Source organism: Gadus chalcogrammus, chromosome 15 (assembly GCF_026213295.1).
Source record: "Gadus chalcogrammus isolate NIFS_2021 chromosome 15, NIFS_Gcha_1.0, whole genome shotgun sequence".
Taxonomy (NCBI): domain Eukaryota; kingdom Metazoa; phylum Chordata; class Actinopteri; order Gadiformes; family Gadidae; genus Gadus; species Gadus chalcogrammus.
In genome coordinates this window covers 1,463,646-1,490,458 of record NC_079426.1, presented here as the reverse complement: position 1 = coordinate 1,490,458, position 26,813 = coordinate 1,463,646, and the positions used below count along the sequence as shown (strand labels likewise).

General features: G+C 43.4%; 4 protein-coding genes across 6 annotated transcripts; 1 reads left to right on the top strand and 3 right to left on the bottom strand.

Annotated features, from left to right (window-relative positions):
• The first annotated feature begins 67 nt into the window (after window positions 1-67).
• tial1 (TIA1 cytotoxic granule-associated RNA binding protein-like 1) lies at window positions 68-8,487 on the top strand. 2 transcript variants are annotated; one of them, XM_056609309.1, is made up of 12 exons: window positions 68-208; window positions 681-777; window positions 1,383-1,481; window positions 1,577-1,631; window positions 1,738-1,825; window positions 3,747-3,822; window positions 4,089-4,197; window positions 4,408-4,503; window positions 4,614-4,698; window positions 4,910-5,033; window positions 5,175-5,419; window positions 5,642-8,472. In XM_056609309.1, exons 1-12 carry the CDS (start codon window positions 180-182, stop codon window positions 5,760-5,762), a joined length of 1,224 nt encoding a protein of 407 aa, XP_056465284.1. In that variant the 5' UTR covers window positions 68-179; the 3' UTR covers window positions 5,763-8,472. The 2 variants fall into 2 exon arrangements, with proteins under 2 accessions (XP_056465284.1, XP_056465285.1); XM_056609310.1 differs by lacking the exons at window positions 68-208; window positions 681-777; window positions 1,383-1,481 and adding an exon at window positions 3,351-3,384 and having other exon boundaries at window positions 5,642-8,487.
• Window positions 7,586-13,602, bottom strand: pkd2l1 (polycystic kidney disease 2-like 1). Of its 2 annotated transcripts, XM_056609307.1 has the most exons (15): window positions 13,323-13,602; window positions 12,896-13,009; window positions 11,831-11,958; window positions 11,461-11,714; window positions 11,084-11,308; window positions 10,751-10,979; window positions 10,463-10,633; window positions 10,178-10,359; window positions 9,961-10,081; window positions 9,775-9,873; window positions 9,570-9,691; window positions 9,363-9,480; window positions 9,130-9,260; window positions 8,851-8,944; window positions 7,586-8,748 (listed from the first exon to the last, which is right to left on the bottom strand). In XM_056609307.1, the coding sequence occupies exons 1-14, from the start codon at window positions 13,600-13,602 to the stop codon at window positions 8,854-8,856; spliced, it is 2,265 nt and encodes a 754-aa protein (XP_056465282.1). In that variant the 3' UTR covers window positions 7,586-8,748; window positions 8,851-8,853. The 2 variants fall into 2 exon arrangements, with proteins under 2 accessions (XP_056465282.1, XP_056465283.1); XM_056609308.1 differs by lacking the exons at window positions 12,896-13,009; window positions 13,323-13,602 and adding an exon at window positions 12,088-12,318.
• A 2,813-nt stretch (window positions 13,603-16,415) lies between these two features.
• atoh7 (atonal bHLH transcription factor 7) lies at window positions 16,416-16,974 on the bottom strand. Its single transcript, XM_056608796.1, has one exon. It carries the CDS (start codon window positions 16,839-16,841, stop codon window positions 16,416-16,418), a length of 426 nt encoding a protein of 141 aa, XP_056464771.1. The 5' UTR covers window positions 16,842-16,974.
• A 2,785-nt stretch (window positions 16,975-19,759) lies between these two features.
• LOC130404277 (myopalladin-like) lies at window positions 19,760-26,704 on the bottom strand. The gene is made up of 10 exons (XM_056608926.1): window positions 26,186-26,704; window positions 25,637-25,778; window positions 23,898-24,119; window positions 23,552-23,701; window positions 23,157-23,236; window positions 22,843-22,972; window positions 22,533-22,740; window positions 22,185-22,350; window positions 21,889-22,022; window positions 19,760-21,570 (listed from the first exon to the last, which is right to left on the bottom strand). The coding sequence occupies exons 1-10, from the start codon at window positions 26,671-26,673 to the stop codon at window positions 21,392-21,394; spliced, it is 1,899 nt and encodes a 632-aa protein (XP_056464901.1). The 5' UTR covers window positions 26,674-26,704; the 3' UTR covers window positions 19,760-21,391.
• Window positions 26,705-26,813: the final 109 nt, after the last annotated feature.

Genomic DNA, 26,813 nt, shown 5'->3' with positions numbered 1-26,813 from the left:
TCAAATTTGTAAATCGAAAAATACTACCAGCCCCTATGTGACGTGTGCTGACGTGTGGTGACGTGCTCCGATATCGCCCGTCCGCTAGCCGCTAAGCTATTAGCTGGTTGTTTTAGTCACGCATAACTTTGGCATTGTAGATAGTTAATAACGGTCTTACAAAGGTTGTATTAGTGACAATGGAGGACGACAGCTACCCCAAAACCCTGTAAGTCACTGCGGGTAGCTCTGTCCGATGCATGTCGAGTTTATAATGTTTGCTTTGCCATTTAACGATGCACCATAATCTGCTAGCTAGCGAAGTGTTGGGAGGTGGAGGTTTAGCTCCACGTTTAAACAGTTACAAATACAACAGGGGGGTTATTACAACGTGCTGAGCTGTATAGCGATTGGTGTCTAATGAACATGTATTTAGCTATGGTGCTGACCTGGTTTGGTGTGCGTTATCCGCTAGACTACACCGGAATACCCCGCTAAGTGTTTGGTTAATTGCTAAATCATTGTCTTAAGCTAGGGCTATTTATTGAGCTCTTGTCTGGGTCAATAGAGACGCATCCCAGAGCTGGCGATAAACACATGTTTAAGTGGGTTGAGTTGGTTAAACACGAGTTCAATCACATTAAGATGAGACACTACTAATGCTTTAATCGCCTGCAATGTTTAACCTTGTGTTTCCCCAGGTATGTTGGTAACCTCTCTAAAGATGTGACAGAAGTTTTGATTCTGGAGCTATTTTCCCAGATAGGTACTTGTAAAAGTTGCAAAATGATCACTGAGGTAAGTCTTATACTTTGAGTACCAAATGTCCGGCTGTAATATAAAGATCAATTACAATCGGAATATAAGCCTGATATGCCATCTGTCAAAACCCCTCAAATACACCTTGAATATGTTCTATCAGATACGTATTGACTTGATTAACTGATATTGTTAAAGATTTAATAACAGTTTGTAAAACATGTTTTGGGTTCTGAACTTGTCTTCTTCTCGTATTTTCTGTTTGTCATTTTGCATCAAATAAGTACGCGCGGTTATTCTGAGATTCTCAAAACATCTTGGGTTCATTAACTTATCTGTGGTGGCCGTCAGTCTGATTATTTACTCTTTGTATGACAGGCATGTAACAGCCCAGGTGTGCTTTGTTTTCTATATTGTTTTCACTACAATATTTAAGTTATCCAAAATAAACTAAAACTGCCACATTCTCACTGATCCTATTTATGGGGAAATTTATGAATCCCACAATAATCAAATAATAACTGCAACAGAAAATATATAAAACTACACTAACACCAAATATGCACACATCTATTAAAGCAATAGCTTTAAAAGGATGTGGACTTTCAGGAGAACAGTTTTTACAGCTTAGTTTTCTCCAACAGCATACGAGCAATGACCCATATTGCTTTGTGGAGTTTTTCGAGCACAGAAATGCTGCTGCAGCCCTAGCAGCCATGAATGGAAGGAAGATATTGGGAAAGGTATGTCATTTTGTCCCGAGGTTTAATCTAAAAGGTCCTTCCTTCCTTTAGTGCAATGCTTGATTTCTGTAAACAACGTAATCTTTTGATTATAGGAGGTTAAAGTGAATTGGGCCACCACTCCAAGTACCCAAAAGAAAGACACGTCCAGTAAGTATTTACCTTAAACCTTCTCTTGCTAGATGGCTTTAGCTGGATGGCTCTTTGTTTACCAGAAATTGAACGTTTTTACACTGTTGTGATTATTATTTTCCAGATCACTTTCATGTTTTTGTGGGTGATTTGAGCCCTGAGATTACAACAGATGATGTCAAAGCTGCTTTTACACCTTTCGGGAAAATCTCGTAAGTTTTGTCAAAGTTTGCTCTCTGTTGTTTGCATAGTGAACAGCATTTCTTTTCCCAGGCTGCTAGAAACTGCCCTCTCTTCTTTTTGACTTTGACGTGATGCTTTACCATTATGATTCTTTACACCTGTGGCCTGGTTTCAACCAACACTCTCCCTGCCTTAACCATCAGAGTCTGCATTTTAATTGTATTAAATTTGCGATCATATTGCATCACTACTTACTAATTACCAATTAGATAAATAATGATGTCCGGGTTGGTGACGTGGGAGAACATTTTGTTTCACTCACAGTGCTAATTGATCAATTGTAGTTGTAGCCAAGCTAGTTTAATTGTATGTATACATTATTCACAGATAATGTAAACAGGGTTTTTTCTTTGGTTTTTCCAAATTCTTTGGAAGATCTAAAGTCTTTCAGGTGTTTATCCCGATTGACTTGTCAATGAATATCTTTTTTTCTAATTGTTAGAGGTGCTTAAAGGTGCTGCAGGTTAGATAGATTCATCCGTTTTTAGGTGATAAAGCACAGAAAAGAGCACGAGAGCAATATTTTGAAACTACACAACCCAAAAATACTTGGACCTGGGATTGACAGGGAAGATGGATCCGGCATTCAGGGAAGGAATGCCCTGATTGGTCAGAAATTAGCTGGACGTGACTTGAAATTGAAATGGCTTTCAGAGGCAGGGGCCGTGAGAATAATAGCGTTATTATACCTGATGACAGGTGATGTCTGTGGCATTTCCAAAAAAAAATTACACTAAAATGATAAAGCTTAAAATATATCTACAGCACCTTTAATGTCAAGATTAATAGGACTATGCATGTATACAATTACACATCTGGTATGTGCTATATTACACCCGTGTAGTTACCATACATTTTCAAATGCATAACCTAATTTGATTAGCGATTATCTTAACATTAATATCAGTCATTATATAGATACAAATTTTTTGATGTAAATATGGAATTATTTGGATTTGAAATCTCAAGATATTTAGGTTGTGGTAAGTAACTTGTCTTGATTGTCAACAAAATTCGATCTTTTCATGAACCTGAAAAGCTTTCACCTTACCTGCAGTTGTGGATCTCAGTGAAGTAATAGCACTCTGGTTATTTTACAGAAATGCTCATAGGATTGGAAAGGAGCTTGAAGCTAACAGCAAGGAACTGTGCACTCGGAGACTCAGATGTAGTTTTTTTTTCCTCTATTCTATTTTCCATTATGTCTTTATTGTAGATGCTGTCTATTAACATGACCTAGTTTAGATTAACTATAACACTCTAAATTTATGTATGACCTGTCTCATTTTGATTTGCATAGTACTGTTTGTAGTGCATTGCTCCTCCACAAAAATTCTGAAATTGTCAATTTCTCAAAATTTGCAGCTCCCCAAACTCCATATTGGTGGTAAAGAATTGACCAGGAAAAATAAAGAAATCTGTTAACAGGCCATGTATGCCGTTTAATTCCTTTTTTCTCTTTGATATATATTTTTTATATATTTCTATTTTTAGGACGAGCACCAACAGCAGATTTTAAGAATGCATGGTAAACCTTACAACGTATTCCTTTTTGTGAATTGAATTCAATAGTCTACTAGTGTGAAAGTTGACCAAGGCGGTGGTGCTCTGTTGACCAGGGAATCCTTAGAACAACATACAGAACACATGTTGAACCAACAGTGTAGGCTGCATGTAATTGTACTCTGTTCTCTTGTTGGTCTTTTATAAGTGTTGCTCTGATGTTAGTCTTACACACCAGTGGTCAGTCCAGGGCTAAAATAGTCAACGTACAGTTACGATGTAGGAACATGTAGAGGAGTTACTGTTCAGTGTGTTTGCGTGGCTCCTCTTTGAAGAGAAAGTCTTCCCAATGAAGCGTGCTGACATTGTTTTGCTGTTTGCTTCCAGTGATGCGCGTGTTGTGAAGGACATGACGACAGGCAAATCAAAGGGGTATGGATTTGTGTCCTTCTACAACAAACTGGTAAGGCTCCAGGGCAAGAACGCAACACAAAGGTTATTTCTCTTTTCTGCTTTTTGCATTCTACAATATATATTAAAACATTTAACATATTTCAAATTAAAGGGCATGTTGAATGATAGATTTAGTTTATGAGTTAATTTGCTCAAATAATAACAAGTAATGTTCTCATTGTGACATAAGAAAGATAGGAATAGCAATGGTAGCTTTTAAAACGTTACAATGCCGTACATAGATGTAGTGGAACTAGCTTTGATTTTAAATTCCAGGATGCAGAAAACGCCATCGGTCAAATGGGAGGGCAGTGGCTCGGAGGGCGCCAGATCAGAACCAACTGGGCAACGCGCAAGCCACCAGCCCCCAAGAGCATCCCAGACAGTAAGTCTTCTCTCCAGGCCGCACCCGGGGTCACCCGATGGCACCCTGGTTCATTACTATAGAAAACATCCAAATTAATACTTGAAATGGCGTACAAATTAAAGATCAGCGTTTGAATCCTGCACTGTGGGCTTACATTTCAAGGTTAAGAAGATGGTTTGGTCTTTGTCATAGAGTTTTTCCCAATGGGTGTTTTTCTTTTCATTGCAGACGGGTCGAAGCAGCTGAGGTTCGAGGATGTTATGAGCCAGTCCAGCCCACAGAACTGCACTGTGTACTGTGGAGGCATCCAGTCAGGGCTCACAGGCAACTACCCACAGTCCCCTCTTGAAACACTTTGCGTGACGTAAAGTTGTCAATATATATCTATAGGTTGCCGAACCGCTTGTGACACTAATTGATGTTGAATCTTTCAGAGCACCTCATGCGACAGACCTTCTCACCATTCGGGCAAATCATGGAGATCAGAGTCTTTCCTGAGAAAGGATATTCTTTCATTAGGTACGACCTCCAGTGCACAAAATAGCCTCTAGATGTCAGCACAATATTTACAATTGCCAGCAATCAATAGCGCACCCGGACCAGGGTTCTATTTCATGGGCATCTATCCTGTATTAAACAAGTACTCTGTTTGATTATAACCCCGGATTCATAGATAGCCTGAAGTAGATGAGGTGAAAATACTGAACCCCACCACCATTTGTCCTCAAAGGTTCTCCTCTCATGAGAGCGCCGCCCATGCCATTGTCTCGGTGAACTGCACTACCATCGAGGGACATCTCGTGAAATGCTACTGGGGCAAGGAGTCCCCCGATATGGCCAAAAGTCCACAACAGGTAGACGGGATGTTTAGTTCTGAGGACTGGTCTTCAGTCAATACAGACAAAATCTCCCGAGACGCAGTAGAAAGAGTCACAGGTTAAGAAACGTAATCGATTTTTTCTATTGAAGTCCACCGATGCTGTGTCTCCCCCCAGGTGGAGTTTGGCCAGTGGGGGCAGTGGAACCAGCTGTATGGAAGCCCACAGCAGCCCCAGCAGCAACAGCAGCAGCAACATCAACAGCATCATCAACAGCATCATCAACAGCAGCAGCAGCAGCAGCAGCAGCAGCAGCAGCAGCAGCAGCAGCAGCAGTATGGACAGTACACATCCAACGGATGGCCGGTCCCCTCCTACGGCATGTACGGCCAGACGTGGAACCAGCAAGGCTTCGGAGTGGAGTAAGCCCTTGGTGTTTATCGAATGACCTTGCAAAGACTATTAAATAAATAAGTCATAATTGCGCATCGTATATTTCCTGTGCTCGTTACGAGACTTCTTTCTCTTACATTCAATCTAAATCCACCTGTTTGGATTATGTCTGAACTAGGATTACATGATGATAGGATGCGTTTCACGATAACTCTGTAACTGTCTGAATCTGCCCGTCCCTGCCGCTCCAGGCAGGCCCTGTCCCCGGCCTGGGTGGGAGGTTTCGGCTCGGCCCCGTCCCAGGGCCAGCCGGGCCCAGCGGACCTGGCCAACCTGGCCAACTTCAGCATGGCGGGCTACCAGACGCAGTGAGCTCCCCCCCCCCCCCCCCCCCCACCACCACACCGTCCACGCTCTGAGGGGAACCTCCTGACACTGGTGCTATAGGGACGACGTTTAGGGAGCCCTAGTCTCAAAGGCTTTAGAGTAATGTTTGTTGTTACCGTAAAACAGCAGATCAGGAGTTAATTTGCTTTATAATAAGAATCCACCCGAACACACACGCATACATGGTATCGCTGTACAAAACGACAACACAAGAAGCCACCTCCCGGTTATTTAAGGTGTACATTGCGTAATCATTTTCTCCATGCTTTTTAAGATTATCTCTTGGTTACATTTTGGTTAAAAATTCTTCAATGCCTCTAAACCAACAAGATACATTTGGGCTTTGACAATCGCTTAGCGGGGATTTCAGATAAGGATTAATTACACTTTAAAACACCCGTAGTTTCAGGTCATTTATATATAAATATATATTGTGTAATAATTAAGTGTTCGAATATTCAACGCTTTTTTTTTTACCCGATATGATATGAAGGCTTAAATGTGGAAACACCTTTTAATGTTGGCACTTGGTCCAGGGACAGACAACCAGATGATCTGTGTTCAGTCAAAGAGGAGCCATAAAAGAAGAAAGGAAATTCAACAACGCAGGTTTAAACACAATATACCTACCTGCATGTTCAAATTCCAAAATTTGTTTATTCAATTTTAGATTTTGCCTCTATCTCATAGGTCATGGCCAGAATATGTGAGGTGTATGCATACTATGTAAATAGCTTAAACTCCCATCTGTTTTTCTCCCAAACCAAAAACCTTTTGTACAGATAATGATTTGAACTCTTTCTGGGATTTGTCTCCCGTGTTTGTCCTTGGATCTAAAATGGTAGTTTATTCCTGTGACATTGATTCCCTTCACAGAAAATTGTAAAGGCTCCCTTTTTAAATCTGTTTTTTTTATACACACAGAATAACTAATTTCGAACAATAATCTGTAAACTAGCCATTGTGATTGAGGTCATGATTTATCCCCTTTATCAATATAAAGGAAAAAACGATGCTTCATATCAATTTGCTTGGTGTTTTACATGATTATAAAATGGTTCACGAAGGTAACTCTCCAGGACTAAATCCATATTTTCTTTAATTTATTTTTTGAATCAATTTCTTCAATGATTCGACCTTATGTCATCCTTCATTCAAATTGAATTCACATTCAACCATTGTTTAGCTGTTCAAACTTCCAGAAGCATTTTAGACTGAAGCATTTATAATAGCAGTTGGGAATGCTATAATAATTTGTTATTTGTGTCCTATCATTTGAATCTGTGTGCCATTATGTACAGTCTTATAAAAGTAGCTCCTTTTGTGTTAAAAAGCAACAACTGAACATGGTCATGTGGATTTGTAAATATAAACCCTTTAAAAAAGTGGACGATTATGTACATAATGTAGGTAATCTAATTTCCATTCATAGAATTTAGCAATATAATTTATGGATACGCCATAATTGCCAATGTGTGAAAATTGTAATAATTAGGTTCATTGCAATTTCAGGTGAATTTCAAATCGAAAGTTTCCCCATTGTAGTTATTTGTGCCATTTTTAGAGAGTACAACGAAATGGACAATGTTTATGTTGGAATTGCATGTTTGACATGTAATATATCTGATGCTTAAAAAATTGAATGTAATAGCAAGTTTATTTGTGACAGTTGAAATTCAAATGCTGAATTGGATCGCACTACTGGATAACTTGTAACATTTCATTCAAACAGAAGACACAAATAACCCATCCAAAATAAAGGAACTTTTGAAACATGTTATTCATGAACATTTATTCTATTTAATGCTTCACATATGAATGTAAAATACCACCATCAATCTATTAATTCACTTTAGAATGTGTCTGTTCTCTTATTGGGAAAATAACACATTTATATACAATACATATACAGTCGAAAGATTTTCGTGTAATAATTCATACAAATGTGCAATTTTTAGAGGGTAAACATTCAAGCTATTGTATTATGAATATTGTGCTGATTTGCCTCAGGCAAAAAATATACGTACCTGTATGTTCAAATTCAAGTAGTACAAAATCGTATGAATTTAGATTTTGGACAAAGTTTTCAAGTTAATGCAAGACTATCTCATTACAAATAGACATTGCATAAATAGTCTAGTATTTTGGCTAACTTATCCACATCCAAATATAAACAGTTAACCATGCACTACATACACAGAATAATAAACACAATCGTAAGCATTTATAAATCTTGTACATTGATTCATGTGTTTTTAGCAAGTATGTATAATATACTCAGAGATAGCTGTGCCACAGTGAATTGACAAAGGCGAATGTAGCATTAACATTGATTACATTAATTTGTAAGATATCAATTTGAGCTAAAGCTTCCCTAGCATACAGTTATTTAATCTTTGTACTAGTGTGGAAATAGCAAGATAATAATCAAACATATTGAATATTGTAAAGACAGCAAAAGCAATCCAAGCTAACCACATAATAATATTGTTTTAAATCTACCTCACTGCATTAATATATAACCTATAACCTAAAATGCCTACATGCACATAATGCTTGCTTGTAATTTGTGGAAGGCTATTTAAGTATTTTATAGAAGAATATTGATTTATGCTATTGAATATGGTTCTTAAAATAATGCACTCGATTTCCTTTTAGTATTGATTGGACTACTGTTCAATTGTGTTCCTGCTCCAAGATACAAGCTGAAGTGAATGCAAAATGGTAAACACCATTGAAATGTTGCAAAGAACTGTTACTGTCATACTTCTAAAAAGTCAGAACATCATGTTCCTACAGGGAGGTCAAATTTGAGAATCATATACAGTAAGTTCTACTTGGGTTACATATGAGGAGCATATTATTAAACATAATGAACTGAAGGGACTGCTTCCAGTAAGGTTTCTCTGTTTAATCCAACTATCTGTTTGAGCTGAGAAATTGGCATCTGAGTAAAATTCATTGTTCTGGCCTGGGTAAAGGCAAAAGGCACACAATACAAGTTATGAATTCAGATCCATACAAGAAGAATCCAAAGAACATAATATTGAACATATCCCATTGATTTCCTTACCGTTTACTTAAATCCCAGCTTCTTCATAATCATGTCAATTTGCGACACAATGGCTGCAATAGAGCTTTCCAGTTGAACAACCTGTCTGGACAACCTTTTATCCAGAGAAAGATTTGTTAGTTTGGCTTGCATTGTTCATAGCACATTAAGAGCAACCAAGACTTTCATTCCTTTAGAGGGTGCTAATGGGTCTGGTTATATTCACATAATGCATTCCAAGTCTTGGATGATTGAATTGAAGTACAATGCTACGGGTAGTCTCAATAATGGTCATCTCACCTCTGAATCTCCCTATGCTCCACTGTGGTTTGATTGGATGTTTCCTTCTGCGCTGTGTTAAGGGACGTCTCCTCCTCTGAACCTTTATCGTAATCCATCCCGAGCTGGTTGAGTTCAGCACTGAGAGCCTCCTGAGCAACACGCAAACAAGAAGATTCAAACAGAAACTTCTCCTGTACAATTGACATCCCATTCGCCATGTGAGATGTATGAACGTAGAATCAGGTACAAACCCTCTTCTCCTCCAATTCGGCCTTCATCCTCTCTTGCTCTTCTCGGTCCAGAACTTGGTTACCATCGTAGTCGAACCGAGAGAAGGCTGCAGAGATTTCATGGTCGGCATGTCCCATCCTTGCAGAACATGAAGTAGTTCCACGGTTAGGTTCAATGTGATAGTATTGAAGCTGCCTCTTAAAATTTGCTTGGTTTTCATGACTTACTCCTTCAGGGTTTCTCTGAAATCCTTGAACTCAATCTCCCCAGATTTTGATCGTAGTGCTTTGTGGACATCTGATATTTTCTCCTTTTTGAGCTTCAGCTTCATGAATGTCTTCATATAGCTCTGCGTTACAAAGAGAGGGCATTTGTACTTAGAGAAGGTGTTGCACTTCATTCAACATTCACAGCAGGTGACGATGCTGTTACCTGCTTGATGAGGTCCGTAATCTGAAGGTCATCTTTCTGCAATGAGAGCTCCTCCTTCACCTCAGAATACGTGTCATTTATGATGGCCAGAAACATATTCTAGGAGGCAAATAGGCAGAATGAATCGAAGGGAACCCCGTTCTCAGGTTTGTTTTACTGCCTGGTAGAGGGTCTGGTTCAACTTACCAGCAGGACAAAGAAGACAAAGAACACATAGGTGAAGAAGTAGATGGGACCAAGCACCCTGTTGGCCCGCTCTATCGCGTTGTAGTCAAAGTCGCCGAGGATTATCCTGAGCTGTGTGAACCTAAATGCAACAATACACGCGTAAACCATAATGTTAACAATAACCTGATGTAATATTTGGTGTATTTATCCATTCGGCCCCTCTCAACGCTCTTACATGCACTTGACGAAGGTGCTGAAAGAATCCACCTCCGTCCCAAAGAGAAGGTAACCAAGCTGAGCATAAGCGAAGAACACGATAAAGAACATGACCGCAAATCCAAGGATGTCCTTCGCACATCGACCCAGCGTCGAGGACAGTTGAGTCATCGTCTTGTTGAAACTGATGTATTTGAAAATCTGTAGGGAAGACCAGAACATTAAGAAACTATAGAACAGTCACTATCTCTTAATGAATGGATATGGACATGATGGTCTTGCACACGATTCAGTTGGTTCTTACCTTTATCCAAGCGAAGAACAGGTTGACTGCATTCATATTATTGTATTGTGTTTGCCAGAATGCCAGGAACTCAAAGTCGGCATAGATGTCTGGTTGTTGCAAAAGTTTGCCCAGCAGCTTGTCTACTTTGATGGTGCGGAAAACGTTGAACACCACCGCAACGATGGCAAGCTGAACAATGAAAGGTAGAGAGATCATGAGGTTTATTTAGGTTATAGTGAACAATGTGATATTTTCACAATATTTTTTGGACAATATTTGCCAAAACAAGCCCCTTCGAAAACTCACCATTATTATAACGACGTCCAATATGTTCCAGACACTTTTGAAGTAAGAGCACTTGTGTATTCGCAACTCAAGAATCTCCTCTACAATATAATAGAGGATGAACAAGCAGAAGACACACTCGCAGCCCAGTATGAAGTAATCCCAGTAGGTGATATAGCGGATCAGTTTCACTGTCCTTATCTGGTAGGAAGGAATAGCGCCACCAGAAGCTGGGAATTCAACCAGCAACCTGCAAAAACAAATCAAACCTTTTTGTCAAAATAGTGATTATATCAACAATATTTCATTTGAAAGTGAACGCGAAATAGTCCAAATAATCTCTGACTCGTTGACCTGATGACGCAGAACATGTTGATGTTGGCGTTGTAAGTGGAGAAGTCAACGAAGACCGCTCTGGTGCCTCGGTCCAACCAAAGGTTCTCCTTCAGCTCGCCCACCACGGCGGCGCTCTCCGCCTTGGTGGTGTTCAGGTCCTGGTAGAAGCCTGCCCCGCTGTACGAGGTGAGCAACCCCCAGTGGGCAGAGCCGTTGATCTCCTTCTCTGTGTGGTACGTCCAGCTGATCAGGCAGAAGGGTCCATCACAGAAAATAAAAACAATCAACATCGAGCTAGAATCTTACATGGAGCTAGAATCTTACAACACACTGAATGTTGCATGAGCGATGCACTTTAAAGACGACAAGAGGAGCGCGGGTAGCTGTCAGCTCACGCGGTGCCGTTGATGTCTCGAGAGCCCTGGTCGTCCTCTTTGACCTCGTTGTAGACGTCGAAGCAGCCCTTGATTTCGTCTTGGAAGTCGCTGTGGACCTTGCAGGAGTTGTCCTTGATCTTGATCTGGCGCATTCGCGGCACCCCCAGCAGCATGTTCTCGTAGTAGATGAAGGACCTCTCCCCGCTGGCCAGCGGCTGGTTGTTGTACCACTTGGTCCAGTAGAGGCCATCCAACAAGGGGCCCTTAGCATACTGTCACAGGAACAGAAGCAGGGGGTTCGGAAGGGCACGTTTATGCACGGGATTGGCGAAACAAAATGGCGATTTAAATTCATGCCAGTGTATTTTGGAAGATGCAAGGAACTCACGATCCAAAAGTCGCTCATGCTGTCAATAGACTGAAAGGCCACACCGCCGTCGCCGCTTGTGCTCACAAACAGATCCGTCATGGCTTTGGTGTAATAGTAGGTGCTTGAGCTGGTCATTCCATACGTCACTGAAAGACAACATGCTCACATTGTTTTGCACGATCGCGGCTCCGTATCATGCTTTGCTCAGGCTCATCTTTAAATGTTGCCTCATTCAATGGGGCCAAGATAAGGCTAAGTCAGGAGCACACACTCACTCATGCAAGCCCCCATTCAACCCCTGTTATGTTGCTCTGCCACAGCAGTCAGATCGGCTGAGATTAGAGGCACTAATTGGTTTGGAGAGTGCACGTATGGGACTGGACGCAAAGAGCTTCATCAAACAATGTCAACCTAAACGGCACAAAGCATCAATGGCTCAGGCCACGGCTCTTATCAGTGGAAAGCAAACGAGGAGGCCCTGTTTTCCTTTCACTGGTGCTGTTCAGACGGACAATGGCTCAAGCTGAATGGGGTGGGGGGGGGGGGACTTTTAGTGGACAACCTCAATCAGGCGATGATAAATCAACATGGTCAACAGGTGTACCACAGTAACAATCTGCGCAGAAGACGCTACATCGCAGTGACAGACGATCATCTCGGATTAAGGCGTTAAGTAGATGAGTCAACAATGGAAAATAAACGATTTTTGTAGCCTTAATACTGACTTGATACTTAATACTAAACTTCACTATTTTATTTGAATTCTCAGGCAAACCCTAAAAAACCTTACAAACAAGCTTATTGGGGTTATTTACATTTACATTTAGGGCATTTAGCAGATGCTTTTATCCAAAGCGACTTACAATAAGTACATTTGTCATAAGAAGTGAAACAATATATCGCTGTCGGAACAGTAAAGATGTTCATAGAACCAAGTGCAAGTACTAACAATGGCTAGGCTAACCCATTCCCTGTACAGCAGTGATAGCAGCTACTGCGGATGCTACACAAGTAGGCTACTATGAATAAATACAACGTACATTAAGTGCGTACAATAAGTGAGTACAATCAAAGTGCACTTACGAAGGCATATATCTACCAGGAACACCAGATAAACCAGTAACTCCCTCAGAGTGGTCCGCATGAACTGCTCTCTGTTGTCGGAGTTGTCTTCGGTCAGAGTTGTGCCCCACAGCCCTGCAGAGAAAATGGAGTCAATCACGATCGGTAACCTCAAGGTAAGCTGAGGTTTAAGATGCAACATGCATGCATTTTATACCTTTGTATCCTTTTTATTAAAAAAAAATGGATTCTCTGGATAGGGAATAGTTAGACCCATGTTTATAAAAGGAACATCCTCACATTTCCTTCAGCTTGAGTTTGTCAGACTAAAAAGGTTTACATTTTTGGTACAATTTGAAAGTTTGAAGTGCCAGGCCGTAGCTCACATAGATTAATTTCACACTTAATTCCCCAAATGTACTCTAAAATACCGAAGAAGGCGGCCGACCTTTGACGAAGGAGCAACAGCCCCTCCGCTTCTTGGGGGCCTCTGGCTGGGTCTTGAACGAGTTCAGGGGTCCCGGCTCCGGCATGCCCCTCGCGCCCTCCAGCGGACCCAGGCTGGGGTAGAGGGGCTGGGGGTCGTAGATGGTGCTCACCGCCCTGGGCAGGGGCGGGGGCGTGCCGCAGTAGCCCTGGTTCACCCAGCCCCCGGGCCCCACGCGTTCCAACTCGCACTCCACCTGTCCGCTGAGGTGGCTCTCGGCCCGGTTGTTCAGGCTCCTCATGGTCGCTCCGCTCTGGGGCGTCTCTGGGCGTCTCTGGGCGTCTCTGGGCGTCTCTGGGTCTCTCTGGGGATGGGAGGTGGTCAAATGGAGCCCAGCTGAGGAGCGGGAGGCTTTTGTACACCTGCTGCTGGAAGCGCCATAAAAGGGTGATGACATAAGCGCTGCAAGGGCGGGGCGGCCGTCCCTTTGTAGGTTCCTCTCGTCCGATTCAGAGCCGCTCTTATGAAACACTGTGACACGCACACTTACTTTCAACATTGTCTTTGGATACAATATACCACACAGGCAGGTTCTATCTATCTATGAGTTCAATGCATTTTCTTATCAAACCCAAAATCCAATATTCTGCTTAGTTTTTGCTTAGTTATTCTTTTGCATGTGTTTATACAATATATTTGTTCAAATCTCACACCGTCTCATAAAAATCTACAACTTACTTTCGGAAAAATCCTGGAAAAACAGTAATGTATTTCACATTGCCAACAGTTGACGGCTTGTGAATCAGCTTGCTTATAAGAGTATAAAAGCCACTGTTCTCCCAGCAAGAGACCATAGCACCATTTTGACCGCCCATCTTTTGTGTGGTGTCTTGCTTGCTGTCAAAGTGTTTATGTTGTATGCAAACATTCATGGAGGCATCTTAATGAGTCTATGATGACCATCTGTGTCAGGGTTCATCTGCCCTCTGACCCAGCACTTAGTCTAAGATGTTTACATCTTATACTAAACGCTTACTTTACATTAGACCAGATACACAAAATCGAACAAGGCATAAAGCATTTGGGTATCGCTTTGTATATGAAACAAAAAATGTGGTTATCTCTTGGTCACTAATAACAAAAAAATACCTAACTATCATTTTAGTATATTAGTTATACATAAGTTAGCTGACCGGAAAGGATCTATCTTTATTTCTAGACGAACAAGTTGAGTACACTATGACATTGATCAAATTAATTATTCTAATGTTACCAACCTAATCAAATTAATTATAGGCTAATGAAATGTGTATGGCGTAGCTGAGATTGAACGAGGCTATGATCAGAAGGGTATAGATGTCGTATGCTTAGTGCAGCGAGCGCTTCTGTTGCGCTGGGGTCGTTCATGCCTGGATGGCTCTGAACACAGCTATTAGACACAGACATTAGCTCACAAAGGAGCTTCATTTCTGCTCCTCTGTTGAATTGGTGGCAGGATCTGGTACACATGCTTCCTTAATTCTGTGTGGCTTGTGCCATGATGGCAACATTTCAAGTTTTCCAACGATCACTTGTCAATGCTTGCTTTTCATTGAATGAATGTGCCGTCTAGGTTCGTTCATTGAATCCACCTGTGTATAATACGTACATAATAACCCTTTTTCACTCATCGGCACAATAATTGGAGGATAGTAACACTATTCAAATTTTAAATTCCGATGTATTCATGTTTTACGACTAACATCTAGTATCCATCTTCTATCTGCTTCCATCAAAAATAAATGACAGGAGCAGAATAACAGCTAGCCTTCATACAGTTGTGTGTGTGTGTGTAATCCAAGGTCAAATTTGGCTCACAAACTCAAGTCCATTGTATGTGCTTATATTTTGGTCGCCACGATTGACGTAACAGTGACTTATCTAAGAGAGCAGGCCCGCCGACAAAGGGATGGCTTTAGTGCCAGAGGATGGCAGTCTGGGGCCATCAGCTACTCATCCAACAAAGAGATGTTGTTCAATACAAATTCTGTTTCACAACCTTCCACATTTCAATACTAAATAATACAAATTGGTGAAGATATTTACATTTTTTAGAAATGAAATAATGTATTAAATTAAAATAGGTTGCATTATATTTGATGCATGTAAAATTGTTGTGCTATTAACAAAAACAGGTTACATATGCTGAAATTTGTATTTATAACTTTAAACTCCAAATGTTAGATATTATGATAGAAAGATATTACATTACAATTATATTAACACAAATATATATTTTTTGTGTAATCTGACCAAACAGCAATAGTTTTGCTGTAATAATGATAATAATGGAAAATGAATACAAAATACTTTCGTTGATAAGAAATATTTTATTTTAGGTAAAGAACCATAAAAAAATAAGAATCTCTAACAAATCACATTTGTACGTATCATGGCTGAAAACAATTAGAAATACATAATATACCAACAATGTTAAACAGTGGTTATTGGCAGATTGCACAGCATTTTGGGGCCATATCAAAATATTTGATAAAAAATACAACATGTAAAGGTACAACATTTATGTTACACAATCTAATTATTCCTTCACAATTTTTCATTGAAACAATTCCCTTAAAACTTCCACATGCTTGAACAAAAAAGATTCAAGATTACTGGGCTGCAAAAATCTAAATCAAACATATAACACAAAATACACTTAATTGATAGACATAAAAAATACAATAAGTTGTTAATAAATATAACGTAATACAAATGTATTTACTTACTCCTTTACTGGAGGAAAGGCCTGTGTCATTATGCAAGTCAATTACATAATTTGATTACACAATCACCTACATCTAAAACCATGATTAATCATAATCTTACTGATCAAGGAAAGTCGTATGTTTGAAACCAAGTAGTCGTGCTTTGACCCAGGTAGCCTGAAGCCTGAAACTGGTAGTCCCAGCTTTGAGCCTGGTAGTCCTGAGCCTGAACCAGGTAGTCTCAGCTTTGACTCTGGAAGTCTTAAGACCAAACCTGGTAGTCCCAGCTTTGAGCCTGGTAGTCCTGAGCCTGAACCAGGTAGTCTCAGCTTTGACTCTGGAAGTCTTAAGACCAAACCTGGCAGTCTCAGCTCTGAGCCTGGTAGCCGTCAAACTGATAGGGGAAGGAGGTCTGGGTGTACTCCGGCTCCGCGGGCGCCTCGTACCCCATCAGGCACGGGTAGGCCTCGTCCTGAACACAGTCCAGCTGCAGGTCCAGCCACTGGGTGGTGTGGGCGGGCTGCTGCCTCCGGGGGTCCGTCAGGATGCGGCTGAGGGCCATGATGTAGCTGAGGGCCATCTGGAGGGTCTCGTACTTGGACAGCGTCTTGTCCTGGCCCCACTGGGGCACCACCTTGCGCAGGCAGTCGAAGGCCGTGTTCAGGCCCTCCATCCGCTTCCTCTCCCGGGCGTTGGCGGCCATCCTCCGCCGCGTCACCGTCTGGAACTTCTCCGGACTGCTGCAGTCCATCTCGGAGCCGGAGTCGCTGCAGCTGGCCAGCCGGGACTTCATGGTGCTCTTCCGTCAGGCGTTGCTTTCCCAAAACTGCGGAAAATTAGGAAAAATGCGTCCACTTCTCCAAAAACGTCCAAAGTTGCAAATCTCCCCCTCTTGGTGAAGCACTCTTGGTTTCTCTTGCACTTCTCTCCTTCCTCTGGCAGCGCTTGGTGCTGGAGGACAGACACGTGAAGGTCCTGATGATGGAGCTGTGCTGGAGGACAGACACGTGGAGGTCCTGATACTGGGGCTGTGCTGGAGGTCAGAGCGGTCTGTGATGCTGGGGACAGTGGAGTCTGGCTGCTTTTATAAGACATGGGGCCGGATTAACAGGTGGTGGCAGGTGTAGACACCGCCCCTTAACACAACCCCACCCACACAACCCCACCCTGCCCTCAACATGGCTTTTAGTGACATCTACGGATATAAACAGACCCCCCCCCCCCCCCCACACACACACACACACAAACAAACCCTTAATGAAATTCCAATTATGGTGGGCGGGTCTATCAGGACTCGGCTTCACTGAGAGCCATGTGGTACAAACATTGAAAGTCGGCCATCTGGTTGCTATGACGTCTTAACCCCTGCAAATGTTACCAGCAAACTAAAGGACGTCATCATATAGTTGAACATTAATATATATAAGAATTATCTAAATGTGTGTTTATATTTATGAGCATTAAATAATTAGACAAATTTAGTACACAGACTATATAGACTAAATATATATATGTATATATCTCGATATATTGAAATATTGATATTTTAGTTATTGTATTTTTTACTTATCTTACTTATCATAACGCACTCCAATTCTCCATCAACCACCAAGGAAGACCCACGTATCTTCCCATGGCGACAATCTGTCAGTAAAACACTGGTAATCTGAGATTAGCCTGAGGCAACATGGGTGCAAGTGTGGTCCATAACCTGAGGGCTTTAAAAGGCTGTCTTCACCAAAGTGGATTAAGGATTTTACCCAATATGGGAGACAAGATGTTACACAGCTTATATGATTATTTGACGCGTGTCATTTCCGATGAAAGCAGGCCTGAATACAGGTAATAAGTGTGATCCTTAGAGATGACCTCGGCAGCCCCACCAATAGCAGGGCACTTGATCAGTGTTTTGTAGTGATAACTCACAGTATGTGGTATGCATTAGTGTACTTCGTGTTCTGGGGAGCACATGTGAAATAAATAATTGATTTGCCTACTGGTCCGAGAAAATGGAAAAGACAGAACAAATGGTCTGTCTGTCCTTTCCATCTGCTGCAGGAAAAGAAATGGTTTCACCAGCACCCCCGCGCATCCTCGTCTCAAATCAAAAAGTAATTGTATGTTTTCTATTAGACTATACAGTGTTGTTCTCCTAAAGTCTTTAATTACTATTGGAGTTATTTAACTAAAATCCCAGTTTCCTTCTTTCATGCTTGACGCTATCGCATGTTTAAGAACTAATAAACGCCACAAGACGGTGGCTCTCATGTCGTCGTGACAACCCCCTTAAACCAAGAGCTCTCCAGGGGCCACCTTTACTGGTTATGAATGTTTAATCACCACCAGAGGCCTTGGATAATGCCAGCCCTTCACTACTGGGTCATGGACACAAGCTGAAGCTGTCTGCTCGTTTTGAGATTGACTGGTTAGCTGTGCAATTAGGCATATAATCCCATCTCCCATTTGGTTCATTGATTACAGATCGGTGTGGTGGGCCAGCTGCTGCTTGTCCTGTCTGCGGGGGCCTCGTCCCAGACACGACCGGGGCCCTGAAACCTCGCCCTGCCTCCTTCACTGGCCCACCCCTGATTGGCTGCTCTGAGCCATAGCACCCTCCTCTGTCCGGAGCCATATGGCACGGCAGAGCAGAGACCCGTCTGCTCCGACGGTGTCAAATATCAAGATAAACCCGGATAACTCCCCGAAAGCTCCGTATGGGGGAATTAGAGAGATTATGGCACAAAAAATGCCTGCTTATACGGCCAAGGGAGAAAGTGTAGGGAGAAAAGAGTAGTATGAAAGTCCTGACTTCAGGACTTTCTTAGTTACATTTTCCAAAATAAAGTTTGGAAAAATGTACAACCGCTAAATTGGATTGCTCTGTGAACTGTCTGTTCCGTACTGTGGGTTCTTTACTGTCTGTTTCATACTGTGTACTCTCTGTTCTGTACTGTCTCTTTTTTACTTTGCAATGTCTGTTTTTACTGTAATGCCAGATTGCCGAGGACAAACTTCAAGTGTTATGTTCATTGAATGAACAGTAGTTGTCCCATCTTATCTTAACTCATTAATGGATGCAATTGGCATATTTTTGCCCTTTTAATGACAGAATGAAGCAAGAATGCAAAAGTAAGAAAAGTAATTCCGGTGAGACATTCAAAGGGAAAGAGAAGCCAACAGTGCTGTTGGGTTCAACTCTCCATGATGCCTGATCAAACATTTGGATGAGGGAGGAAAGTACCCTGACAATAGTTTCACACTACCACTTTTTTCCTCTTAAAACGGTATTGTCTCTTAAGCCTTGAGTGAATTTATTATTCCCCACCCCCACCAACATACAACCAGTCGGCCAAACTGCAGGCTCGGCTCTGGCAGCTGGTGTAACGAGGCTGGTGGTGTAATTAGGTCACACAAGGTGAATGTAATTTCATGCCTATTTGAACTTTCTTGGGCTCTAATTGGACTGATATGTGATTGGCTCCGTAGCCTCCGCGCTGTGGGCTGAATTTGGTCTCATTAGATAGGGGCTGATGCTGGGGCAAGGCTGACACAACCACCCCAGTCCCACGGAGAACTGCCCCAGTCCCACAGAGAACTGCCCCACAGCCCAGGAGGAGTTAAGGAGTTAACCTGGTTGAATCAAGGTTTAATATAAAAACAGCTTCACTTGATTCGGTTATACCCGTCATGGTAACAAAACAGAACGAAGGCTTGTTGTGTTTTGAATAAATATAACTTTAATCTGAGAAAACAAATATTTTACATTGTGCAACTTTACATCATTAAAATATGTGCTTTGAAAGCAGTTTTTTTTTTTTTTCCAAACACTCTCACTGGATCCAAACTGCCTTGATTATTAAAGACATGACGTCGTCTCATCTTTGACATGTATGTCCGATTTGTGAATGCATACATTTTCTGTAGTAAACCAATACATGTGTTTGGCAGGAAATAAATTCAATCTATTGGTATCTAGTGCGTGTGATAACTGAGTTGTGATACGTCGGAGTTCAGTCTATAGAACTCATTACCCACAAATGAGTTTGGCACAATAAGCTGTAGGGTGTACAGCTTATTATAAAATATAAATAATATAATAAAAATATATTATATTGTTTTTGAAGTGCAAAACCATGAATGTGAAGCTAGGTTAACCACACAACACTGGCAGCCGTCATAGGACCTGCCAACCATATCATCCTTCAATCTCTCAATGATCTGCATTTATACGGATCTAGCTTCACAACCTTCCTCATGCTTACCGGCATGCTCACACACACACGCACACGCACACACAAACACAAAGACAAACACACACGCACACACGGTTCAAAATAGTTAATGGTTTGAAAATTATGTTGAGCTTATCATTAAAGAGTGCATCCTTTTTGTAACAAATTAAATCAACAATAAAACATTCAGCGATGTTCATATTCACTGAAAATATCTAATGTATATGTGAATATGTAGGACAATAAAACGCTATGAAGGTATATGTCATTTTAAATAACATTTAAAGCAATTATTATTACCACAACTATATAGATGTTGCAATACAAAATAAAACATTGTCAAAATTATCTGTGGGACTGTATAAATAAAATATCATACAATTATTAAGAACAGAGTTTGAACTGAAAGAAACCGAAAATGCGTCTAAAAAATGCAGACTATGATGTAGAAAAAGATGAAGGGGATTAAAATCTTCCACAACACAGACAAACATTCACATGTGTGACTGTTGGGATGTGGACTAAGACTTTGCAAAACCATCCTGTATTTCTGCACGCATAATGCAGAACATAATGCTCTAATCTCAATGCCACCAATAAACTGGAGTCGTTACTTAAGGCTCAGTTATGGTTCCACGTCGACGCAACGACCACGCAGACGCTTCGACGCAGTCGTGAACCTGTATTGGTTCCGTGTCTGGTTTTTAGCAAGCGGACCAATCACAGCCCTCGCTGCTGCGTCACCACGACGCAAGGTTACAATTTTTGGGAGGCGCACGTCCGGCCCTCGAGGTGGACGCAAGGAGGGTCTGCAAGGACGTAAGGGGGTCCGTAACCCCCCTTGCGTTGCGTCGACGTGGAACCATAATCAGCCCTTCAGTCTGCCATCTGCTAGGTCTGTCATTCGACACAGGTGCCAGCCACTACAGCCATGTTACTTTCACTCTTAACTTTCGATGCATTACTTGTCACGTTTGCTACCACACAACGGTTTTGACGATGCGTGTTGTAGCGTAGAATCACAGCCAAGGTTCCGTCGGCCCGAACCTCACCAGAGCTCCGACCGGGGGCTCACTGCTGTGCGTGGTCCCGTTCGGCGGAGGCTCAGAGCTCAGAGCTCGTCACTCTCCAGCTGGGACTCCCGCGGGGAGCTGGAGAACAGGATGGGTCCGCTCTCAGTGGAAGGGAAAGCCGACTTGATGTCCAGCCCCTGGCCCGTGAGGGCTGCGTAGCGGGAGCCCGTGCGCGGCGCCGTCTTCATGGGCGTGGGGATACTCTGGTGCCATTGGGCTGCGGACGACAGAGCGGGCAACGCGAGGAGTTAGTGGCTTGGAGGGATTCCTCCTTGTTGTAAGTAAAACACAACAATTATTTCAGAGTCGATTGCCCGTGTGCAAAAGGTTTGTCTTATATATTTAAGAGCTCAAAAGCTCTTAAACATCATATATAAAGTTCTGTACGAAATTATATATGTTGTTTGTTATTTAAAATTCTTACTTATATCAAAAAGGTAAAATTGACCCCGTGTTCATTACGTTTATGTTTCTACAGACCTTTTGCATTTGAGGTGGTGATAGAAGGATAGAGTTTGGGTTTATGGATGTTTACCATAAATGTCTAGTCTGGAGGTGCATGACACTATGCCAGCCTCATTTTTAGCCGAGACCGTGTACCAGCCAGCATCCTCTTTCCTGGTTGGCTGGACTAGGAGACACACGTACCCAGTGGCATCTTGATGCATGCTGGATGGTTAGTATTTAAAAAAAGCAAATGATCACATTACCTGTGAGTCATTATAATCACTTTTTTTTTCCTCAAAAGACTTTTTGAGATTGTATTTTCAACAGCAGAACAGTATTTCCCAGCAGACAGGGGATTCGTGCCCCATCTTTACATCCACCTACCTGAATCTGTCCTTATTTCTAGGGATCGTGTCATTGTCCTTCTTCCAGAAAAGCGCGGGAGGAGGCATTCCCGACACGCGGCACTCCAGCCTAGCCGGGTTTCCCTCCGGGATCCCGCAGTTCTGCAGCTTCTCCACAAAGTGCGGAGGGTGCTTCACCTCCTTCTCTACGGGGGACATGACTCAGGTTACACTGCCGTGCCGTTTCAAAACCTAGTGGCGAGAGGCCATGCGGTGACCAAGGCTGTTCACGTGAAGTGGACCCCAGCTATAGTTTCTACAAGGACCTGGGGTTAAAAATAAACCTAGGTTAGTGGTGATCGTACAACATTCTGGCGGGAGCAATTACCTAACACCTTCAGGTCTAGGCAGAAGGAGCTCTGGCCGGCTTTGTTGCTTGCGATGCAGGTGTAGACGCCGGCATGGTTCTGCACCACGGGGTCGATGACCAGCGAGTGGACGCCGTTCTCCCGCACCAACATCCTGTGAAATATGTCCGGGTAGATGGGCTTCCCGTTGACCAACCACATCAGCTCCGGGTTGGGCAGGCCGCTCACCTGGGAGGTAGAACAGGTGGGCGCTGATGAAGAACTTCCTCAAGGCTAAAAGCTAACCCTCAACAACCTTTAAGGTCCAATCTCCATGAGCTCGGTGCCTACCTTACAGTCTAGTCTGCACAGTCTTCCCTCGTGGGCTACCATGTCCCCCGGAGCCTGGAGGAAGTGAGGCTGAAAGAAGCGTTCCTGGCTCGGCTCGCCGTCCTCAACTTCCTGTATGCGGGTCTTCACCCTATTACCAACGTAGAGAAAACTGATGTGTTAGGACACGTTACAAACACGTTGGGTCCAAGGATGATTTGAATTGGGGACCTTTTTAATTGTTCCACCACTTTATCTATGGGTCCAAATATCCTTGCCAAAGAAGGAATCATCTTACCTTTGAGGATCCCACTGCACACTTAAGCCCAGCTCACCTCTGAGAGTGAATGGGTGTCATTCTATTCCGGGAAGCACCCGTCTGGACGATCAAATGGCCCGAGCAGCTGATCCTACCCTGGTGGGGGAGAGGAACGAAGAGTCGGTAAGTGCACACAGGGCTGACGGACTGGGGGTGTAAGCTGGACAGGCTTGGGGGGGCCCAAGGCAAAGGGGGGGCCCATGGGAAGTTTCAATATTTTTTTATCTTTTTTAATCATTTTTTTAATTGTTGTTCAAATAGTTTAAGGGGGCCCCTCAGGACTTCTTGTATATGGGACCCATAATTTGGTGCTCCGCCCCTGAGTGAACACCAATGCCACCGGTTGTTAGCTAACAAACAGGTTGATTAGGATGCAGTACGCTAACCCACAGATCCTGTACGCAGCGCTACCTGGGGATTAGCCGCCATGACGGTGTAGTTCCCATCGTCGTCGTTGGTGGTGCAGTCGATGTGCAAGGCACAGGTTCCGTCGCCCTCTCGTATCTTCTTATAGTGAACGTTCTTTCGCAAGATCTGCTTTCCGTCTTTGAACCAGTACACCTGAAGAGGAGGAGATACTGCTAACTTTTTTCGCATAATTATGGACATTAGAATTTTGGAATCGGTCTCAAAAGTACTCGTCTAATAAGCGTCTAGATTCAGCAGAATGATCTAGAACCTAAACATCTATCTTGATTCCACCCCTCCTGTGTAATCCGTAGGCCCAACGGTGTGCCACAGGGCGTAGTCCTCCTACCTTGGGAATGGGGATCCCCACCAGCTTACAGGAGAGCGTGACGGGCACCCCCTCCATGGCCCGGAAGTTCTTGAGCTTCTTGTCGAAGACGGGGGCGATGCAGCGGCCCGTAGGGACGGCGTCGTGGTGAACCTCGTCGTCCGACTCCTCCACCGGCGTGCGCTCCAGCCGGAACTCGATCTCGCTCATCAGCCGCTGCTCGAAGTTGGACACTTTGTACGCCTGGAGAGGAGGAGCGGTGTGAACCAGCACTGTGTCAGGAGTACGTCGGACATTCTCTGAGCACTTTCAATGCTTTCATTCGTGGCCTGAGATGAGGAATTAGTGGCATAAAATCATTGCATTTCCTGGTAATATTATAGGAAAACTGAAGGAAAACAATACAGATATAGACCCAAATTACAATCATGCTTAAAAACATACATACAACCGAAAATAGAGAGAACCCTTTGGTTTCGAGAAAAGGTAAAGTACAGTTAGTAATAGACACTAACAATACTTCATAGACCTTATTCCTCTAAAAACGAGAGGGGAGGAGCAAAGGATTTAATTTGTGGTGAAATGTTCGCCACAAATTAAACTCACTGGCACACTAGCTGCTGGGGTCAGGCTAAATCCATCATGGTGAGCTGTGCAGGCTGCGTCTGGCTCCTGGCTGTCTGTGCACGGGCTCAGCCATCCCTTACACAGCTAGGACCTCTATATAAGGACTGGGCTTTGGCCGAGGAGCAGCGTACTTACCTTGTGACCTTCATTAACATGAAATGTTGCAAAGGTTTCTCATTGTCGACCTCTTGGTTTCGAGAGGTTTTACTTTCTCGTTTGAGAGGTTAACGATAGATGATGCCCTCAAAAGATAGCTAAACTAGCTACAGCTGACTGAATAAGGGGTGACATTGTACATTATTTTGACAATAAACAGAACTGTTAATTTCTGTAAATTTCGATTATTTGTTTCGGATTATTCATGCTTGTGATAAATTAGGTGAGGAAAGCTGCTATGCTTGATTAGAGCTATGAATTAGTCATGGTGAATAAAAGATAAGTCAACGGCAGTATTCCCACTATTTATAACAGACTGCATTTCAAACTCGTTCTGCCTTCTAACAGGTCAGTGCGAAGCATTGCTCTGGACAGAGGACGGTCCGTGTACCTCATCATAGTTAAAGACATGGGCAGGAATGTTTGGTCCAAGGGATCGGATGGCTGGTTTCCCCTCATTTTTCAGCTTCTATGGGATGACATGGATGAATGATAAACGCCCAAACAGCTGCACACACAATGTGAACGGATGAAAACACACAACACCATATTACACCACGCACCCATGATCAGGCGTTAATACACCGTCGTGTGTTAATACGTAGCATAGACACATGGATGAAGGATGGATGAATGGATGAACGGACACAGCATGGAACAGTGACATCGAAGGGCCATGACGAATGACTACGGTAAACGGATGACAGTGACCGTGAAGGGAACAGTGATTTGTGATGTAATTGTCTCAAACCTAGATGGGGGGGGGGTTAACGCTGGCTCTAAGGCTCGGATTGTGACAATCCTTGGCTCAATTTGAGTGACACGGATGTTGTATAAAATGTTTTTATACCTTAGAGTTTCGGTCACCATTGCATCAAACAATAAGCATTCATTCATGTGCATGTTCAGATGAGCCAGTAGCACTCAGGTAGGAAGAAGGCTGATACCACACTGCTGAGATGCGGATGACCTAGTACCTGTTGAAATCCAAAAGGTGAAGAATTATCGTTGAAGCGATTGGCGTTGAGCCTCCGCTCGATGTCGTTGAGGATCACCTCTTTGCTGGCTCTGATATCTTCAGAGGACGGCGTCCGCGATTTGGGTAGCCTCCTCAACTGCCTGCGTCAACAATGAGTCATCGAGTTAAACATCACCTCAGCCGCATGCACCAGTGGTTTCAGGTTATCATGTCACTCTGTGGTGTGGCATATCCTATGATGATCACCGCTACAGATTTGTGATATGACGCTCTATTTGCGAAGGAAAACATCTCCAGCTGCTATGCAATCTGTCCTGCACAATGGAACGGACTCAGTCTGACATCCGAGTACTAGCATTCATATCTTTATATAGATATCACACACTTTAAACCCAGATCACTGTGATATGTGCTGCAGAACAAGAGCCTCCTGGAAATCGGCTTCATACTGAGTCAGGCCCATTTTAAATTCTATGTTTGGTAAACCTTTAATACTTTCCTGTTTAAAAAAAAAAAAGATTGATACATCCCATAATAATAACCCTACCCTGCCGGGGCGCTCTTGGGCAGCCCCATGGAGTTGGTTCCCTTGGCGATGTGCAGCGAGGGCAGGACGGAGCTGAGGAAGGCCACGGGGTTCTGGATGGGGCTGGGGGTGGAGCTGCTGGAGGCCGGGGAGGCGGCCTGCGGCGGCGACTGGGTCCGCCCCGCGAACACCGAGTTGAGGTACGGGGCGGAGATCAGCGTCGGCGAAGACGTCACCGACAGGGGGCTGGCGGGCGACTGGAGCACCCGCGTGGGGAAGACGCGCGGCGGCGGGGAGAACGGCGGCAGGGTCGGGGAGCTGGCCGCCGACGACGAGTTGAACTCGGCCGCCAGCTCGTTGAGCAGCGGCACCGGCGACTCGGTCGGGGACGGGCTCATCACCGGCGACAGCAGCCGGGCCGCCACGAACTCCTGGGGCCGGGAGTAGGCGGAGCTCTGCGCGGCGGCGGGGCCCAGGTTCATGAGGGAGGCGTAGCTGCTCCTCAGCATGGGGGTGGGGGAGGTGACCTCCTGCAGGGAGGAGGAGAGGCTGCCCCGGGTGGTGTCCGAGGGGGTGGCGTGGAACTGGGGTGGGGGGGGAGAGCTGAAGTGGCTGGGGGGCGTGGACTTGGAGAGGGCGGCGAGGGACA

What these genes read in the sequence shown, in the direction of transcription:
- tial1 (XM_056609309.1), top strand. Translation starts at nt 180, where the DNA reads ATGGAGGACGACAGCTACCCCAAAACCCT. An exon ending in GTTGCAAAATGATCACTGAG is followed by an intron (nt 778 to 1,382) that starts GTAAGTCTTATA and finishes TTTCTCCAACAG; the next exon opens with CATACGAGCAATGACCCATA. An exon ending in CCCCAAGAGCATCCCAGACA is followed by an intron (nt 4,198 to 4,407) that starts GTAAGTCTTCTC and finishes TTTTCATTGCAG; the next exon opens with ACGGGTCGAAGCAGCTGAGG.
- pkd2l1 (XM_056609307.1), bottom strand. Translation starts at nt 13,602, where the DNA reads ATGAGGAGCCTGAACAACCGGGCCGAGAGCCACCTCAGCGGACAGGTG. An exon ending in TGGACGTCGTTATAATAATG is followed by an intron (nt 10,634 to 10,750) that starts GTGAGTTTTCGA and finishes TTCATTGTTCAG; the next exon opens with CTTGCCATCGTTGCGGTGGT. An exon ending in GAGCATAGGGAGATTCAGAG is followed by an intron (nt 8,945 to 9,129) that starts GTGAGATGACCA and finishes TCTGGATAAAAG; the next exon opens with GTTGTCCAGACAGGTTGTTC.
- atoh7 (XM_056608796.1), bottom strand. Translation starts at nt 16,841, where the DNA reads ATGAAGTCCCGGCTGGCCAGCTGCAGCGACTCCGGCTCCGAGATGGAC.
- LOC130404277 (XM_056608926.1), bottom strand. Translation starts at nt 26,673, where the DNA reads ATGCTGAGGAGCAGCTACGCCTCCCTCATGAACCTGGGCCCCGCCGCC. An exon ending in ACACCCATTCACTCTCAGAG is followed by an intron (nt 22,973 to 23,156) that starts GTGAGCTGGGCT and finishes CGTTGGTAATAG; the next exon opens with GGTGAAGACCCGCATACAGG. An exon ending in TGTGCAGACTAGACTGTAAG is followed by an intron (nt 22,741 to 22,842) that starts GTAGGCACCGAG and finishes TCTACCTCCCAG; the next exon opens with GTGAGCGGCCTGCCCAACCC.